This window comes from Ciconia boyciana, chromosome 9, assembly GCF_034638445.1.
Source record: "Ciconia boyciana chromosome 9, ASM3463844v1, whole genome shotgun sequence".
NCBI lineage: Eukaryota > Metazoa > Chordata > Aves > Ciconiiformes > Ciconiidae > Ciconia > Ciconia boyciana.
The window spans coordinates 6069307-6089003 of NC_132942.1; the positions used below are offsets into that span (position 1 = coordinate 6069307).

The window sequence follows — 19697 nt, forward strand, 5'->3', positions numbered from 1 at the left end:
TCTTCCCACATTTATCTACCTCAGCGGAAGGTAAAATACAAAGGTTTAACCAACAGTGGGTGTGAACTCATGTGCTTCAGAAAGGTGGTGATACAGAGCAAGCTAGCCAAACCTGACACATTATTTTGAAACACAGCTGCTGGATAAGGAAAAGTAAGGTGTGCCTACCTGGGAGACCTGTGTGACACAGAAAGAACTAACCCCAGAAACAGAGGAAAGAACTCTGATATCAGGATTCAGGCAAGACTGGGGGAGAACACTGTCTCTCCTACTTGTATCAGAGTAGTGCGGTGTTCTACCTGTGTTCAGACCTGAGACGAGGAGTCATCAAGTTAGGGGAAAAAAAAACAAACACAAAACAAACAAACAAAAAAAACCCCAAACACAAACCAAGAAAAATTATATAATATTTTAATTGCATTGTAATTTCATTGTACACTCTTCAAGCAGAAATATCACTTGAAAGACATCCAGTTCCCTTATTTTGTAGCACTGTACATGTTATGCAAATAAGAGCTGGGGTGGCATACAAAACAAAATGTTGCTCTGGCTGTTCAAATAATTAGTTGAAAGAAGCAGAAATTTAAAACATAGCTGGCAATTTACAGCCACAGAAGAGCTTTGCAAATGACTAGTTAAATACGAAACAGATGCAAATGGGGAAGGGAAGCTGGGGAGGAAGAAGGACAACAAATTTCCAGTTTGAGGCTGAAGTAAAAAAAACCCTAACAACTGTACACAAGGGTCAAGGTGCTCAGTATTTACATTCTGAGCATTACCCATGCTACAGATAAGCAACATACTAAAAAAATAACTTAAAAAAAGCTATACAAATGTAGTTATAAATACTATATCTTTAAAACTAGTTAAGTAGTGTAGGCTAAAAAAAATGTTCACAGTTACTCTGAAGAGAGCTGTATATATATATATATTGCACAGTAGAAAAGTTCATTCAGTATACCATGTGTAAACAATTTTTATCTTCTTTGGCAATTTCAGGACTTAGAGGAATATTTGCTGTGAGTAAAAGCACTTGGGTACAAGGCACATCAAAAGCTTTTAAAGCTGCAAGATAAATCCTTCTGACACTTTCCAGCTAGCACTGTCATTCTCTTTAGAAAAACGTGTACCTGTCAATTCAGAACAACACATTTCTACAAGTATAACTCAGAGGTCTGGTGACAAAAACATCAGCTGTTCTTGGCTGTTATTCTACAGTAACAGACTTGGCCAAATTTCTTGGAAAGTCCACCTAGAATGAAGAGACAGACTTTCAGTATATGACAGAATAATACTGACATTCTGCATTTGACAGTTCATTTAGTGTGCTTTTTTTAGACTTCCTAATGAGTTCTGCTTTATTCTAGACACATTAACACACACAAGAGACTATAGATCTGCAGATAATGACTCACTGTTGAATGCAGCCTTGCTTCCAAAACCCTTCCAACAAATATATATTTGTTTTGCAGAGGGTACCTTTCCAAAGCAGCCGTCATTATCAAACTGACACACCTAGCCAGCATCAACAAACTAAGCTGTACAAAGCACTGAGCTATTCTAAGTTAAAAGTGCAATATCACATTTTAAGATTTAGTTTTCTGAAAAAGTCTTATCTGCACTCTTAACTAATCAAACTAAGCAAATTATATTTGTAATTTTTTTAGAAGGATACCAATTTAAAAAATACAAAGCTGAAGAATCGGCACTGAAATGCCGCCTCTACTACCACAGTCACTATAAGCTCCACTAACTATTATCATAGTTCTTTGTTAGATATGCCATATAACTGAGTCTCTCAATTTACACTAGTAGGAGGAAGTTCAGAACTGGAGTAACTGGAGTGCTAAATATAGCAAGCACTTACATCGTATCCTCGGAGAACAGCCAGGTGGAATGAAAGCAACTGGAGAGGAATAACACTCAAGACCCCTTGAAGGCAGTCAACTGTATGAGGCAGCTCAATGGTTTTGTAGGCAAATTTTGAGCTTTCTGTGTCTTCTTTAGAACACAGAATGATTGGACGACCCTGAAAATAAAGTTTTGCAGTGTTAAGTAAAGAGCTAGCTTACAACTGCTTTGAAATATTGGCTCACAGCATGCCTGTAGTATGTTTGAAGACACTTAGGTAGCTAACGAAGACAACGCCAGTCTCGCATAATGACTTTTGTAATTCACTGGTTTGTGAGACTTGAATGTTTTCACCCTGTAGAGTTTCAACATTATTCCATTTGCTTCAAAACAAACAAAACACCCAAACAAACAACCCACATGCAATCAGTTTTCACTACTGGTGTTAATCTTTAATGACAACCAACAATGCAGATATAACATCTTATTTATAACTTAATAATTAGGGGAAAAAAAAAAGAAAACACCAATACATCCTTTTTCTGAGGCAGTCAGCAGCAATACAACGTGCACAATCTCCTTCCCTATGACATTGTAAGTTAAACAGCTTACCTGTCGAGCAGTGACCTGTTGCAGAGCATTCTGGCACTTGGTGAAACAAGGATCCTTCATTATCACCATGATAACAGGCATTTGTTTATCTATTAGGGCCAACGGCCCATGTTTCAGCTCACCAGCCAGGATACCTTCAGAGTGCATATAGGTGATTTCTTTTATTTTCTAAAAAAAGCAAATGCCATCAAGTTACTAGTAAATCAGCTGAGAAATAAAAGCCACAAGAAGCAAAACACCAAGGCTGTATATCTGCCACTTAAATACAGACATAGGGTATCGAGTTTATATTTTCAAAGATCACTTGACAGTGAAAGCAAACAAGCTTGTCTGCTGGGATTTCTAGCAGGCTGCTGGTGGAAGCAGAGCTTGCCCGTGCATATGCATTTGCAGATAAAGAAATAGAGTAATCAACAGGAACTTTAAGCACCAAACACCCAGCACAACCTTGGCTAATGCAGTCTATCTTTAACATTTCAAACTTCTGAGAGATGGATATGCATCCATTCCACCAGAATGTTCATAACATAATTTATGCATTTCCTGCATAAGCATCTCATCTGAACATCAGCACATTGTATTTTTCTGATGTTATTTTCAAATGGGTCAGCATTTTAAATTGTTTGGTTGTTTTTTTTTTTAAAAATAGACTCATTAAACACAGCATTTGTTATGTGAAAGAAACAAGAAACTGATATCATATCCAGGTTCACCTTATGTATGTGTTCAATCCAACAGGACTAAATGCTCTCAGTTATAGATAGAAGTTTTACTGCAGCAGAATTAAGTTGTAATGAAATATTAGAAATAAACTGTGTTGCAGAAGCCACAAAAGCTCATTTTAAATAACATCCAACAATACTGAGAGGTTCCTACCAGAGCTCCTTCCAGACAAGTGGCATAATTATATCCACGACCCATAACCAGCAATGATCTTTGTTTGTACAGTTCAAGAGCCAAATCATGTATCTTCTCATCCAAGGACAAGACTTCCTTAATCATCTCTATTGGGGCACACAAAAAGCACATATAAAAAACTTTTTTAATTGGAAAAAATAGTTTGCTTGTAGTAGGATGTTCTAATGATCTATTAGAACAAATAACACTTAATATCATTCAACTATTAACTTTGCATCTTTGAGTGCAGTTTAAGGATATCTTCCTCCAGCCTTATTTACAGGAACAAATTTAAAGCAACCATTAGTTTAAGCAGTGCTTGTACGTCCCATTTGTATTTCTAAAGGAAGTTGTGAACATCAGTTTTAAAGTCACCTTGAATTAGTTTCCTTTTATCTATCCTGATTTAAAGTGAAAGGCTTTAAAAATTTCAAATCATCAATTGAGGTGATCAAGTAGTATTTCTCAATCAAAACCACCTTATTGTAATTAGAAAACCCAACCCATTAAAATTCTGATCTTCCTGCCAAGTTTCTTGGAAGAGCACTTGTAAAATTGGCCATTAGTGCAGAAATTAATAGTCCATTTTTCTTATATTGTCTACCTTTCAGGGGGAGGGGGAGAGTGAAACTTAAATAAGAAAGAAACATCCCCGAGTAGTATTTTATACTGCCCATTAAACAACATCCTCTATCCCTCCTCAAACCCAAAATATCAATATACCTGGCAATGATTTTAGTCCACTAATGATTTCCTGTCTCCTTTTCTGCAAGGAAATTCTGTCTTCAGACATCATTAGGCCAAACATTACAAGAGACACGAATTGGCTGGTATAAGCCTGCAGACAAAACAAAACATTTAGCAGCTAAGTCTGCAGAGAGTTAGTATGATCTCAGTTTGAAGTGCTACAATTAAAATTGTAATTTTATTCCACAGGGGTGAAGCGTGAAAGTCAAACACTGAACAGCAATTACCTTTGTACTTGCCACACCTATCTCAGGTCCTGCATTGATATGTACACCACAGTCAGTCTCCCTTGATATTGAGCTTCCGACTGTGTTTGTGATGCCGACTGTTAGAGCACGACGTTCTTTACAATACCTCAAGGCCATAAGCGTATCTGCAGTTTCACCTGGAAAACATTTACATCTTGACTTCAGGTTGACAGAGAATAGTAATGATTCCTGAAAAGCATAAAATTCTACACAAGTGTGTTCTAAATACCTGCATCCACACTTATACAACGCAAAATGCAACTGAAAACAATCTTTCAGCACTCACTCCTTGTCTATATATTTGAATCAAGTCTGAAAGAAACTTTCATTCAAGACAAATCCAGCCCATTAGCTATCATCCTCCTTTGCAACGTGCAGAAAGTAATAAATCATTGGCTTTTTAAAATTTTTCTAGAGTTTTCACTCAACTGAAGACAAAACAGTAAATGCAGCTCACCTGACTGACTTATAAAAAAGCACACATCATCTCTGAATACAGGTGTGTTTCTATCCAGAAAGTCACTAGCAAGTTCCACCATCACTGGTAATTCAGTTAACTCTTCCAATACTTGTCGAGTCTGTATTCAAGCAGCACACAATGTTTGTTAATATTGCCACCCATAAAAGTCTTGACATCCTAGGAGTCAGAGATAATCTAAATGGATTCTTATTACAAAAATTGATAATTACAGCTCACCAGAGCTTTAAAAACCAAGGTGAAAAAAGTTAATTTCTAGCACGGTAGGTAACAGCATCGGAGCATTAATAAAGAATGTAGCACAAAGGAAAACTAAATAAAAGGGTGAGACACCTCAATGAAAGGCAAAGTCTGAGATATAGAAGAAAAAGCAGATGAAGAGCTGTTGTCTAAAAACCCAGCAACTAGGAGTTATATATGCACTTCAGCGAAGGCTGAACATACAGCTACTGCGGCGTGGTAACTGGTCCCACAGCCAATAATGATCAGTCTTCGGCATCTTCTGATTTCTTTCAAATGATCCTTCAGCCCTCCCAGCAAAACTGTAAACAAACAAATAAAAAAGCATATGTCAATGGTGTATTTTATTTTCCAGTTAATATGTTCAAAATTTGCAGGCTTAGCGCAGCTTGAATGCCTGTTCTGAGTTACCTGTGCTGCTCTCGAAATTCACCCTGCCTCTCATCGTATTGACAACTGATTCCGGTTGTTCAAAAATTTCCTTTTGCATGAATGCACTGAAGTTACCTGTTTAGAAAAACATTACATGGTAATGCTTAGGTAATGCTTAGGTTTGTTATTTGAAGTCTATTACAGTTACAAAGAGAAGACTTTTAAGACAACCTGTGGTAGCAAGCTAATTTAAGCTGACTGTGTTAGATTAAACAAAAGCTTAGGAATAGGTGAGAAGAAACGAGGGATTGGTAGTTTGCTCTGGTTGGTTTCATTTCCCAACGCTGACAGGGTAACTGAATTCCTTTTTAAGGAAACTTCTGTATTCCACTTCAGTTCTTACTTTACAGTCAAAGTTTGCCAACAACTACAACAACATGTTAACATTAATTATATTTTCACTAAATATTGAGATGAATAGAAGTAGCTAGGACTTTTCCAAGGCTAAAAATGGGTAGGGTCCCATAGCGCCCATCTTTCCTTGATCTTAAAGCTTGGAATTGTCAGCTCCCAATACAAACAGCCTAAATAGCAGGTCATTTTCACAACAAATTGGAAGTTTTCTGCCTTATGTACTACACAAAGTCAGTAACTATCCATCTTTGATGACACTTGTTTACAGATGTTTCAACCCACCCTTCATGATTTGCTGCAATTCCATCTGCAAGGTTTGGATGGCCCGGGAAGGATCATCACTAGCTGAACGCTCGAGACGGTGAATTGAAAGCTTCCCATCAGTTACTGCTGCAATGTCATCATCTTCTAAGAAAATTACTCTGTTGGTGTGCTCAATGATAGCACTACAGAAAAAACAGAAGCAAGACAAACCTGACATGTCAGTTAAGAGTTGGTAGCAACACCCCTCAAAGCAATTAAATACACCACACAGCACTTCTAGCCCCCCTTCTATCTTCCTTTTGGACATAACTACAGATAGACCCATCTTAAAGGAAATGGCTCCATCTGCTGCTCCTCCTGCACTCTCACAGGAACCCAGAGCAGAAGGCTCTGGAACCACTGCATCTCGCATCTGCAAGTTCCTGCTGATCTGATCTTGCCTTCCAGGGTCTCTGATGGATCCCCAAGGTCAGGATCTTGCTTCTGAGAGAGACAAATGTGTACCTGATGTCCAGGTTCCTGCTAAACTTGGAACGCCACCGCTATTTCCTCCTCTGATAGCTGGATTAAAATGCCAAAACCCAGACTAACCTATAGTCTGCCCAAATACTCGGCTGATAGTTTCTATCTGTACCCAACTTACCTTCCTATGCTGGATTTATTTTACATAGAGGTTAGTAATTGGCAGATATTTACAGTTCAAATCCTGATGCCAAGCCTCCACATTTTTCAAGTACCTTAGCCTGTGGGCTTTATGAAGTTACCTGGATTAGAAGTTACCCTATCAGAAAACAATTGTACAGCAGCAAGATAGTGTAAGATTTTCAGAACTATCTCACTTCTAAACAAAACCAATATTTTAAGAAGCATTTTGAGTGCTTTTACTACCTTGCATCTGAAGCAAAGAAAAATTCTACTGCCTTATCCCCAACAGCATGAAGGCAGGTAGAGCTGTCCAGTCTTTTCATTCGTGAATTGCATATGTTCTTCACATTCTCAATGTTGCCTATTAAAGAAATGAGACACTTTAAATGCAAAAACGTATCTGTTCAAGTTAGAGATTACAGATTATACAGATTCAAGGTATCACAGTTACGCAAGTACTTTAACATGAACTACACATTCAGTAGTATAAAAATAGAATATCCTCAGCTAAGAAGCTATTTGGGGCATCAGCTGATAGTTTTATAGTACAAAGACCAATTAACCTAATTTCTAATCATAAAGTAACAATAATTTTAGCTCTTAAAAATAATGTAATTGGATTTATCAACTTACATGTTCTATATAAAACAGGAATCTGTTCAGTGGAGAGCTTGTACTTGCTCCTAACGCCAATGAGCAAAGGACTCCCTCTCCTACAAAGGAAAAACATGCAACTTTATAAACAGAAAGGTGCATACCAAGAAGTCAAAGGACATCTGTGAAGATGAAAGACAATGTCCCACCTAGCTTCCTAAATAGGAAGATCCTCCTCAACCCTGATCCTAAAGCCATTACATGGCAGGAGTTATATAAACTTGGTTTGTGTGTTTCTGTAAGATTTGCCAATTATTATTATATGAATAAGCGCCATATGCCATAGGGATTTTTCCCCGCCATGAACTACACCCAAGCAGAGGAAAATGTATATGAACTAGTTGTTTTCCTTCCAGTAATCACAAAACAGCTTAGCACAGGCACCAATTTGAATACCGCTTTTAAACAAAGCTTACTCTGCCTCTGAAGTGAGCCAGCAATAAGCTTCAGTGCTCTTTACTATTGAAATACTGTTTCACCCTTTAGCCTTTTAAACTCTGAAATGTCAACTGCACCTCTGAAACTGTAGAATATTAAGATCATTTTTTAATTATATGGGTCATGTGCCATATTGAAGAGCTTATTAAAAAAAAAGTCTCACAGAAATAAGTCATTCTCCCCCCACACCTCAGATTACAAGTTTAGCTTCTCTTAGTCCCCTCACTCCTAAAAACTGAAACCTGAACCACATATAGAATAGTTCATTTCACAAGATGTTCTCCAGTTAGAGTGATGGTACAGCTGGCTTTTTCACAATTTTAATATAGTCCTATTTTAGACCACAGAAGCAATGGGCTTTTCGGTTGTAGTATAAACCAGCCTTTATTCCCACTGCTACTTCACTTGCTACTTTAGTATCTTTACATTTCCTGAAAGTTGTTTTCCAAGTCATAGATAAAAGTAGAACTTATACAGAAAAAACTCATAAAAGTTATGACACCTATAGAACACTATTTGCATAACCTATTAGTATGATGGCTTTTTAGGCAACCTGAACATACTTCTCTCAGTCTTTATTCAATGTGAAGTAAAATTGAACCATACCCTTTCCCTCCCCCTTTTTGATATAGGAGAAATTAGCACACTGTTAATACAACTTTAGAAACAGAGATACGTTGAGCTTCTTTATTGACACACTGTAACAGATAAAAGGACAGACTATGGGAATGAGTTTGTCAGTGGTACATTCTTCCGAGCATGTCATTTGGACAATCTCCAACCGAAAGTATATTTGCATGAAGCAAGAAAACATCGTCTGATTACTTTTCACTACCCTTTGCATCCTCAAAAAGTGAGTAGTCACATCTAATGCATTAAACAAAATCAAGTTAAAGATTATAGAGAATGAACACAAGCCTCTGGTAATTCTGTGACGTGCAGTCAGTACAGCTCAAATTAAGTTATATTTAATAGTCAGTTGAAGAGATGCTCAGCAGAGCTTTACTGCACTTCACAAGGATTCCATTAGTGCAGCTATCCACCTTCTGAGTTTTGGTTAAGCAAGCACTTTAAACATCAGTATTCTAGGTTTTTTTGTTTTGTTTTTTTAACCTAAAAAAGCATGAATTATGTATAAAATGGACTTTTACTAACCTGGTAGCAACAGCTTCACCTGGGTAATGGATGCTCTTGAAAACCAATGCAAAAGCACCTTCCTGGAAACCACATAAACAGAAGAGAAAAAAAAAAATCCTAAATAACTTATCTCAATCAGTTGCATCTCATTAAACTGGGGCCCCTCTTCCTGAGGAGGCTGTGAAGGAAAGCTCTTTACTACTATCAGTAATCTCTTCCTGGAGGGCAGACTGCACCTTTAAAGGAATTGGTCACGAAGCAGAACAAGCTAACATGTACCTAACAGTGCAACAGCTGAAAGATCAGGAAGCGAGCACTTAGCCTCTCCTTATAAATAAAAACAATACCTTCCAATGTAAGGGTTAAGAAAATCTCTGAGGTTACTCATAATCAACATGAAGACTGTTAGACATTTACTTTTAGTAAGACTTAATAAGAACATGCATGTAGCTGCATTTTATCATGCATTTTCAGCTAAAATTTTGGAGTTACTCTTCTAGTTTAAGCAGCAAATTCTCACTAACGTATTTCCAAAAAAACCCACCATCAAAAAAAAAGAAAAAAACCAAAATCCACGACAAGAACAAAAACAGGAACACACAATCAACCACTCTGTAGTATTAACGCAGCTTGCAACCTTGAAGAGCATTCCAAAAGCAGGAGCAAAAGCCCCCTCCACCTTGCAAACAGAAGGGAGATGGTAACATTCACTCCTCTTGCAGGGACTCCAGTCTGAGCCTGCTCTGCTCTTCTGCGGTCAGTAAAATCACCCTTCCCTCAACTAGGTGGCTGCACTATTCCCTCTTGACCCATACAGGCCTTTACTTCATGTGTATTCCAGCCCTGCTCTAGGGGAATCCTACAGAGCTGCTTTAGAGAGGAGAAAGGGGATGTGAAAAAAAGTGTAAGAAACTGCAGGAAGGGGAGGGAAAACATCTGCCCAGAGACTGGGGAGGAAACAAAGCAAGCTTTCTCCAAGTTTGCAATGCATCTACCAAAGTTTTTAAGCGTTCACATACTAAGTAACAGTAGATTCCCACTTCACAGTTTGGGAACCAGCGACGCCATGAATCAGTACAGCTTGTTAGATCTATTTCCAAATATGGGAGCCAAGGCATACTATTAGACAAACTTGAATCACAGCAGTGTTTTAACATGATCAGAACAGCCTTTAAGAACACACTGCCCTTTATGAGAGATTTCAACTCCCAGAGGCTCCTGCAATTTTTTTTTTAATCAAGCTAGTTAATTAAAAAACTGTCATAACCTCTTGCTTAAAAAAAAAAAAGGCCAAACAACAAAAAAACCCCCACTGCTAATGAAATTTAAAAATTTACCATTGAAAAGCTTTTGAAGTTTCCAAAATTTTAATCTAATTTCTTGGTCTATTAAGCATTGTTTAGAGGCCAAAAAGCTTTATTTGCAGCACATTCTAAGGACTCCTGCAGAGGATCTAAATGCATAAATGCAGAATACTAAGGAACCCCACAAATAGCTTATACTGTAGTACAGGAAAAAAGGAACATCCCACTTACCAACTGTTGAATAACTCTTTCCACCAAGGCTGAAAAACTGGTGTCCTCACTCTCTCTGTTGTCATACATGTATTTGATCAATTTGGGGATTGTTTCTGTATCCGTTTCAGATTCAAATTCATAGCCTTTGCTCTCCTGAAATAACATACAGAAGAGTAAAAAGTGTTTTCATCCTCAGGCAAGAAACACCGAAGAGCCTTTCAGCTGTCTCCCACCAGAAACTGTGCAGTAAGACAGGCTGCTTGGAGCACTACACTGGACTAGTGGATATATACCACTAGAGACAAAATATAAAGGCTTATCCTGTCATACCTTACTCTTTCAGAAATACTGTAATAAGACATGTAGTAAGACTTGCTTAGCATCTGTCAAGCAACAAGAGACAGGAGGGAGCCCACTCCATACACCTCTCAAACAATTTGAGCGAAAATTGCTACTCTACTCATAAGTACTTTGCATTTAGGATTACAAGAACATATTGCACTTCACCAGCTCCCGCGTACCTTTGTTAGGCAGACTCCTTCACACTACTATTTTATAGATGGTATCAAGAAACTTGAATTCAGATTGCAACAAAGTCATGAAAGATCTGACAGCAGTTGGTGGGGCATTTACTTTCTAGTTTTAGAATCAAGTTGCCACAGACTCACCAGAAATTTTCTCAGGTCCTTATAATTTGTGATGATTCCATTATGGATTACAACAAATTCTAAAAGGAAAAAGACACATATACATCAGTAATGGAAAATTAAGATATTTAACTCAGAACACAAAATTAGAAGGGAAAAAAGCTTAGAAGTGCACTAGAAACTACCTGCTATAGCTTTCAGACCTACAGTTTATTGTAACATGGACAACAGAAAGCAGAAGGTTACAAATTCTGAAGGCATATGAAGGTTGTTCCAAATCAAGACAGTTTTAAACTACACGCCGTAGAATAGCACCAAGCTATATCAAGTAAAAAACGATATGAAATCTCCCTTTTCCAGCCCAGACAATATTGATGCACTTACATTTTCAGAGTCTTACCTTTTAAAAACAAGAATGTTGTCCTTTGACTAACTTGCATCAATTTTCAGAAAACAGACCTCATTAATCTTTTACAGTGTTACTTTAGTCTCAGAAGAGGCTATTCTATTGTAAAACTGTCTAACCTAGGTACAATAGCAACAGCTTAGCCCTAGTATACAAAATAGATACCATAACGCTAGTAAGAAGAGAGTACATATGTACTATGTGGGTTCAACCATTTCAGATTCATACAGAGTGCTGCAGAGATTACATACCATTCCTCTTATCTGATCTCTGAGGGTGACTGTTTATTGCACTTGGTACTCCATGGGTCGCCCAGCGAGTATGAGCAATTCCAAAATGTGTTTCAAAATCTGCTTTTGAATCCAGGTCATCTTGTTCTATACACAAGAAATTCAGTTTACTGAATATTTAAAGTCGCATCTCTCTTTCACACACACAACTAGTAAAACACTAGAAGAATTCCTACAGACAAAAATCTAAAAGTTATCTTCTGGCTTTCTTTTAAACCGTTTGCTTTCTTGACATTACACTTCAGATAGTTCAAGCTACTGTGATTAAAACTTTGTTTGCCAAGACTCGAGCATTTTCAGCCAATACTAACAGCTAGGCTAACAGACCACATTACTACAAATTAGAATGTAAACGTATTAAAACACAACTTCAGTTCTTCACAGATGGAAGTACTGCATAAAGCAGATTGTGATGACAGCCAGATGCTTAAATGCTCGTAAATTCTGTCAGAGTCCATGTTCCGACGTTTCAGCTACCAAGCACAGAAATCATCTGAGTAAACCACCAAGGGAGCCCAGGTTTTGAATAAAGAAGCAACCAAAGAGGCAAGAGTGGACTGATAATTTCACTGCACTATACCTAAAGATCAACTTGCTTTTCAAGTGCAGATTTGGGGGGCACAAACAATTTAACTGCCATTGGATTACACAATGCAGTCAGTTATTTCTGGTACAAAATCATAACTGTAATTTCATGGTCTGACGTTCTGCTGAGATGCAGATATTATCTGACTGGGAGGCCAAAGTAAAGGGATAATTTTTAAGACACCTACTGTACAACTCTTCTTCCAGGGCCTTTACTTTTCCTCTTTTCTTAACTAGTTTGATGAACCGTTCTTTATCTTCATTATTATTTCCATCGATTGCCACTCCTACAGTACAGGACACAGTCACAAGTGTTATTTAAAGCATGAAATACACTGGATGAAAAAAAGGCTGAGAAAATACAGGGAAGCACACACTAGTGCAACAATTCTTTTTAAATTACCCTGCAATGGGATATACTTGAAGTCTGTCTCTAGAGCTGTATATGTTCAAATCAAACTAGATGAAGTCTATATCCACTGCATAGATAAAAATATACATGAGCCATTTCAAATTTTGCTGGAGGACAGACTGATATATTTTGCCCAATAAAATCAGTCAACTCAAATTTAAAGAAAGTTTAATCTTCTTCATCCTTTCGCTGGGACTACACACACAAAAAAGGCTGAGGCACAAACTACATGACCCTGTATGGAAGTCTTCCTCACACCGTGTTTGCTTTGCTTATGTGTACTAAACCTCAACCACCATCTGATTACAGAGCTAAACACCAAATTTAAAGTCCTGAGAAAAGCTGAAGAAGAAAATCCAATAATCAAGGCAATTAGTTCTGATCTTTCAATCTGCAGGACAAAAAAAAAAAAAAAAAAAGAGAGAGAAATCCAACACACAGAAGTTGAAAGCACCCAAAAAGTCACCTAGGTAGCTGCTGGCTGCTAAAATTAATTTGTTGAGTTAGTTTACATACCTGCAGAGTCATACCCTCTGTATTCCAGTCTCTGTAATCCTTTTATCAGGGTTTCAAATATTTCCTTCAGAGTCCGAGGCACTCTGTAGTTTAGATAAGCAAAAATTCCTGTTTAAAGAGAAAAGGGGAAGGGGGGAAAAAAGATTTTTTTAGAGTTTGTATCCCTTCAAACCCAATTTAAAACCCTTTAAAACTAGCATCACAGAGAGGTCCTAGGGGGACCCCACCTCCCATTTAGTACAATTCTTCCTACTGGATTTTTAAATGGAAAGAGTTCAAATACAATAGGAATCAGGACCCTCATTTTCACCACGCAAACACAGACGCTTTCCTGGCCAGTTTTGCTCTCCTCATGTTACCCACCAAGAGTTAAACAGTTGAGAGAGCTTAAAAAAAAATCTGCTTTTCATGAAAACCGCAGCTGAAAATGGGAACATTGTGATCTATTTCATATCCAGATCTAAAACTAGACATTCAAAGAAGGAATATATTCACCAGTACTAACACAAGGAGACTTTTGTAATCAAAGTCATGGCCTTAAATACCCACGGGTAGGTAATAGGCACGACATCTATTTCTGAAAGACTCCAGCTTAATCCCGTATACACCCGTCACTTCAGCAGGAAGAGACTAGAGAAGAAAACATAAAGAAAGGGCAGAAGTCAAAAGGATAGGACAACAAAGGAAAGAAACAGAAGATACAAAAACAGGGTCACCCAAAAAACAAGCATTCACTCTTTGCGCTGCCTCAACACAATGCTGCCTGCCAAACCCAACTCAACAGAGACATAAGATCCGTTTGCTTGCCCTGTGTTATTCAGGTCAACTCTTACAGAGGCATCATAGGAAAGACATGAACTCACTCCTTGCCTACTCGGCAAAGAGAGCCTGGAAGAGTCTGCAAGTCTGGTCCCTCTTCTCTTGAAGAGATCAGTCATCAACTAAGAAGTAGCTTTTTTAGTTTTGGGGTTGGCTCTCCCCCTCCACACAAGTTTTTTTTTGGAAAGCAAAAGTGCACAAGTATTTTTTCATTAAAAGGAGTTTGGGGGATGTTGTTTTATCTTTAGAAAAGGTGTAATAAAAAGCTCACCTGCAAAGGAAAACACAACCATTCCTTTTCTCTGCCTACTGCTCTTCCTGGAACGTCTGCATTTATAAGGATAGATTAGGCCCTTTTATTGACTCCTGCAAATCTGTACCCCAATAAAACAGAAACGTCGAATTTCACTGTTTCAACAGTTTCTGCAAGCAGCAAGTCAGGACTGGAGACTACAGTTAGCAAAAACCAGACTTTAAAGAGCTCAACTGATAAGCAGTTCAGACAAGCAAGTGTTTTAAATAGAGAAAGCCTTTGTTTGAAATTTAACACCCTCTTCCCCTTCAATTAAGGCTTTTCAACTGTAAATGGCTGTAGTGAAGAAGCTGTTATAATGATACACAAATAAATCTCCCTTATAAATATTGTTGTGAATTTGGTTACTCCACTGGTTTTAAGCTATTAATACTGTTGATTTGACAGTGAGACTAGGAGACTATTACATTGGTCTCTGAATTTATCTTGGAAGGATTAAAGGGTGGAAAATGCTCTTCTGCTACAGAAGTGAGATTTATGAGAAGCCCAGCCTAATTTTCTAGTGTCTAACATTAACAGAGATAGTAAGACAATAGTTGCATTTAAAGAGGTATTTGGGAATTTGAACAGCTAAATACTGTTTTTCATGGACGCTTTGAAAAATAATGCCTCCGGTTATATACAGTCACCTTAGATTGAGAGGTTGTTGATCATTTTTCCAGACAGATATTTACCATTCTCTGGCACTAACCATGAACCTCAAGAGCAGCATTCTTCAATTTCTTCAATACAAATTTCTCAACATCATTCCAAAACATTGCTACACACCTCATTTCAGATCCAGCTCTACTTTCTAGGCCAGATTTCACAATGTATTTAAGACGCATCAGACTTGTATGTTCCATGTGGCATCTTTGGCTGCACAGAGCTCCAGGAAAAACCTTCCTTCGGGACCGTCCTTACAATGCTACCAGTGTGCTGAAATTGTTAAAAAGATCCTTGTTTCCAGGGAACTGTAGCTGTGCTTCCACACACATGAATTAGAAGACACAGAAGTCACCAGAGGCCATTTACAATGAAAGCAATAGCTGCAGCCTGACTCCTCAAGAAATATATTATAAACTCTTTCAGTTAAAGGAAATAAATCTTACTCTCAGCACTGTTTCTCTAGTACTTTTCTGTTTCATGATTTATCCACTTGCATATTTTCTTCCCTACTCAGTCATCTTTTTGGCTAGATTTAAAGCACATTGCTCAACTCATGTAGAAACAACTTTTGATAAAGACTTCTTGTAGCTTAATTCCTTCTGGAAGCAAACCAATATGACTGAATCTTAGTTGAATCATACTCATAAGAGAGTTTTGTGATGCTTGCAAGTTACTTTATAATGGCCTCCCCAAGTTATTAGATGCACTTTCCAGAGCTGGCATCTCTCCTCCCCAACGAAGACTCAAGTACTGTCTAAGCCAATGCAATACTGAAGTGTTATGTATCAAGTAAGGTAATGTTTATTTGTCAGCACGACATAAGCAATGAAATACTTTCCTAAGTCATATATACAAACATAGAATCCAATGAAAGCATTTAAGAAGTGTTTTACTAGGGCATTGCTCTCTTGACCTGAATGCTAAATCAAGTTTATAACTTTCCAGAATTACAGAGTTTGCATAGAAGCATGAACTAGGTCAATCACGTATGGCTTACCTTTAGAATCAGATACTCAAAACAGAAACAGAAGGTTGTTAAAACACTACTAAAACCAGCTTTAATCAGGCGCAGACACTGAAAGCAAGGCTCTCCCTTTACGTGCATACCAAGACTTCAGAGTTTCCCCTTTCCCTTTCAGGATTGCAAGCAGTGTCAGAAAGAGGGAAAGTTCCTTGAGTATTTTTTTGTGGGAAAAATCCACAAGAACTCTTGCAATTGCAAGACTTCACCAAAATCAAGAAGGGGGCAGCCTATACTTGAAGTTTGAACAAAATTAGTGATTTTTTTAAAAACATAAGGATGCCTCTACTGGGGCAAGCACATTGTTGATGCCAGGAAGTCACCTCTGAGAAAGTCCCAGTCTCAACTTCATATCCTGATGAAACTGATTTTGATTTAAAATAGGTAGATCATCAGTTTAAGAGCATCCTACCTGTTTTTTAAACCCTGCATACTTTTGCTATACTGTCTTCTTACATGTGAGTGTGATAACATCTCAACTTTGTTTCCTAAAGAGCATGTTTATGGCAGTATTTAATGACCTATGTATTTTCAAAACAGAAAACAATGGGTTTAAATCTTCATGTGCTACCTGAAATCAGCAAAAACATAACAGGACATATTTTCAACACTTAAATCTGGAAAGATATGCAAAAATAAAAACAAAAAAAGATGTAATTTAGAAACTGTTGGCTGCAACCTCAAGAACTCCTGCACTTCCTATAGCAGATCAGCATAGCAAGGAAAACATGGGACATCTTTCACGGTAACAAATGTCATGTAAAAGGTCTCCAAAAGTTGATGGGAAGAAAACTAGCACTACTCTCACTGCACTTCACAAACTGCTGCTCTCTTTGCCATTTTATACTGAGTCAGTTACTCCACCCCAAGCTAGATGTTTTACTAAACTCATTTAACACTGTTAACACCCTCATTTCCCAATCAATATACAGCCCAGATATGCTAAGTCTTTGATATACCATTACACATCTCACTGCTCAGTGCTTGCCAACGATACCTTGGGTTTGCTTAAGCATTGAGCCAAGTCTCTCACCTGAAGGGGTTTTGTTTAGAAGACACCGAGTTTGTTTCATTGATAGCGACCTGAGAGTCACCTAGGAGCTTAAACAATATCACCTCGTGTTTCCGTTCAAGTGAAAGATGCTCGCTAGAATCCTTGCTCTTTCTGAGGTTACAATTAAAGAGGACATGGAGGCAGGGAAAAAATATCTAGCTCAGAAAATACATTTCTGGCAGCTGTAACCACTCACTTTCAGCCTGCATCTCACAAAAGAGGTTTTGTTCATGATGGCGAAGAAGTACAAGCACAAATTTTTCTGCTTTCAACAAAAGTATCCTTCCAGACCTGAGAGAAGGTTTCAGTGAAGGAACAGGTAAAGTTTCACTAAAGTTTCCTCCGTAACTAGAATACATTGCATCAGCAGCTTCTGAACCCACACTTTGATTTTAATCTGATCCAAAGCATATCTAAGCAATTGTATACATGGTGTAGGTATTATTTTCACCATCTCATCTTTATCAGATAAAGGAAGGTGAATAAGCTCACATCAGCTAAGATTTAAGCTCCTTCACAGCCTTTGTTTGAAAGCCACAAACTCTTCCTATCGCCACAGTTGGGAAGTGAGTCACAACTAATCCCTAGTCCTGGATTAGGAAAGCCAGAGCCAAGCGCATCAAGAAGCCTGTGGATCAGCCAAAGCAGTGATGCACTGAGGCATCTGGACCGGGAGCAAAGGTGAACAACGCAGCCGAGACACCCCCGGCGCAGCCAGGCGATGGGAAAGGGACCTTTCCCAGTCACAGGACCTAGGGACAAGCCGCCGGACACGGAGGACGCAGAGAGGCGAGGCTGTGGAGAACAGAAAGGAAGGAGGGGAAGGACGGAGGAGCTTTACCTTTACCTGCCATCACCGCAAAAGCCGGTCATTCCCCCCTCCCACCCCACAAAATGGATGCAGCGGAGCCAGTCCCGAACGAACCCGCTGCCGGGGGGCAGCGACGGCGGGTTTCCGCAGCCCCGGGACCCGCTGTCACTGTGGGGCAGCCCCACACCCGTCCGTTCAGGGACAAAGCAGCTCTAGTCCCGCACCCCGGCAGAAGCGGCGACCGGACCCGGGCACAGCCCGCTTTGTCCGCGGGCACCTCGCTCCTACCAGCGACCCCCACCGCGCCCGGCGGAGGCTCCCAGCTCCGTCGCGCCCGGCGGAGGCTCCCAGCTCCGTCGCGCCCGGACGGCGAAGGGCTCTCGCGGGCCCGGGCTGCCCGCGGCCCCTGACGGCCGGCGCGGGGCGGCAGCCGCGGCCCCGTCACTCACCGCACATGGTCGCAGCGCACGGTCCTTCCGGCTGACAGGAAACGCGGCTCCCGCCCGACGGCCTCGCTCAGGGACTGCCGCCTCCCCGGCCGCCCCGCTCTTATAGTGCGGCCGGGTCGGCCCCTGCCTCCCCTGCTCATTGGCCGGGGAGCGGGCGCTGGAGGCCGGTCCGCCCGGGGCCCCGAGCGGCCGCACAGCGGGGGCTGAGACCCGGCGCGGAGGCGCCCCGGGGGCGGGGGGCGCGGCGGTTCGCGCCTTGCCCCCAGCCCGGCCCTAGCCCCGGCGGCCGGGCACGCCTGTCCGGCTCGACTCTTCCAGGGGCCGCTGAGGGCTGTGGCGAGTGGCGGGGTCTCCCGGGCTCCGCACACGGAGAAGCCCGGACGGGAGGCGAAGCAGTCCGTCCTGTCAGGGCAACATGGCCGGGCGTGAGGCGAAGGGGAGGGCAGCCCCTCTCCAAGCTTGGCAGGGGAAGGTGTCCCCCGTTTTACAGCCTTTTCGGCCACCAGCATTTAGAAACGGACACTCGGCAGCCAATTTCATCTGCACAGGCAGGACTGAGAGCACCTGCGTTCGTTCTGAGCTGAACGAGGGCCAAAGGCGAGGGCCATCGGCCTGCGCCTGAGGGAGAGCCTTTCCCTGCAGTAGCAGACTGAACTCCTGGTCAGTCTGTGTGGTCTTTTCCATTTACTTGTTTCTCTCTATGGTGCGAAGGATGATGGGTGACCAAATGGAAGTCCCTTCCAACTCCAGCACTTCTGTGATTATAGCTGGGTTATAAAACTGCTTTTAAATTACCCTTTTTGGACTGCTGGTTGAGTGGCTGCTACAATTTCTGAGAATTAATAGCCTGTTGCTAGATTCATACTAGAATACACAGCCCAAGTTCTTATATTAGCAATGACAATTCATTATTTTAGGTCTTTGCATATATAAAAAAAGAAAGAAATAGCAAACTGGAGAAAATTCCCTCCAAGAATTCTTCCCTAGGAAGGATCCCCTCGAAGAGTTTTTCTTGCTTCAAAACACACAAGTTGGGAGACCAAAAGCAGCCATTGTACATTACAGATCATCAGCCTCCTCATCTAGGCGCCTGTGCCTTCTGCAATTTTTATATATTACTCTCCAAAAAAATACTTAAACTGTTGAGAAAAGCTGAGCGCTCCCATCACCATCACTTTAATTTTAACAAAATCGGACAGAGTTATTTCCTAT

At 40.1% G+C, this 19697-nt stretch overlaps 1 protein-coding gene across 1 annotated transcript; it reads right to left on the bottom strand.

Annotated features, from left to right (window-relative positions):
* Window positions 1–401: 401 nt before the first annotated feature.
* GFPT2 (glutamine-fructose-6-phosphate transaminase 2) lies at window positions 402–18619 on the bottom strand. Its single transcript, XM_072873120.1, has 19 exons — window positions 18486–18619; window positions 13371–13478; window positions 12631–12729; window positions 11819–11944; window positions 11183–11241; window positions 10533–10667; window positions 9016–9077; window positions 7402–7481; window positions 7012–7129; window positions 6142–6305; window positions 5485–5580; window positions 5278–5375; window positions 4813–4933; window positions 4335–4492; window positions 4084–4198; window positions 3340–3467; window positions 2464–2631; window positions 1868–2029; window positions 402–1252 (listed from the first exon to the last, which is right to left on the bottom strand). Exons 1-19 carry the CDS (start codon window positions 18490–18492, stop codon window positions 1208–1210), a joined length of 2049 nt encoding a protein of 682 aa, XP_072729221.1. The 5' UTR covers window positions 18493–18619; the 3' UTR covers window positions 402–1207.
* Between the last annotated feature and the right edge of the window lie 1078 nt (window positions 18620–19697).

Bases quoted from the DNA above. Each gene is read 5' to 3' on its own strand.
- GFPT2 (XM_072873120.1), bottom strand. The intron at 12,730-13,370 runs GTATGTAAACTA...CCTGTACTGTAG, and splicing joins CAGAGGGTATGACTCTGCAG to GAGTGGCAATCGATGGAAAT. The intron at 5,376-5,484 runs GTAACTCAGAAC...GTTTGTTTACAG, and splicing joins GAATTTCGAGAGCAGCACAG to TTTTGCTGGGAGGGCTGAAG.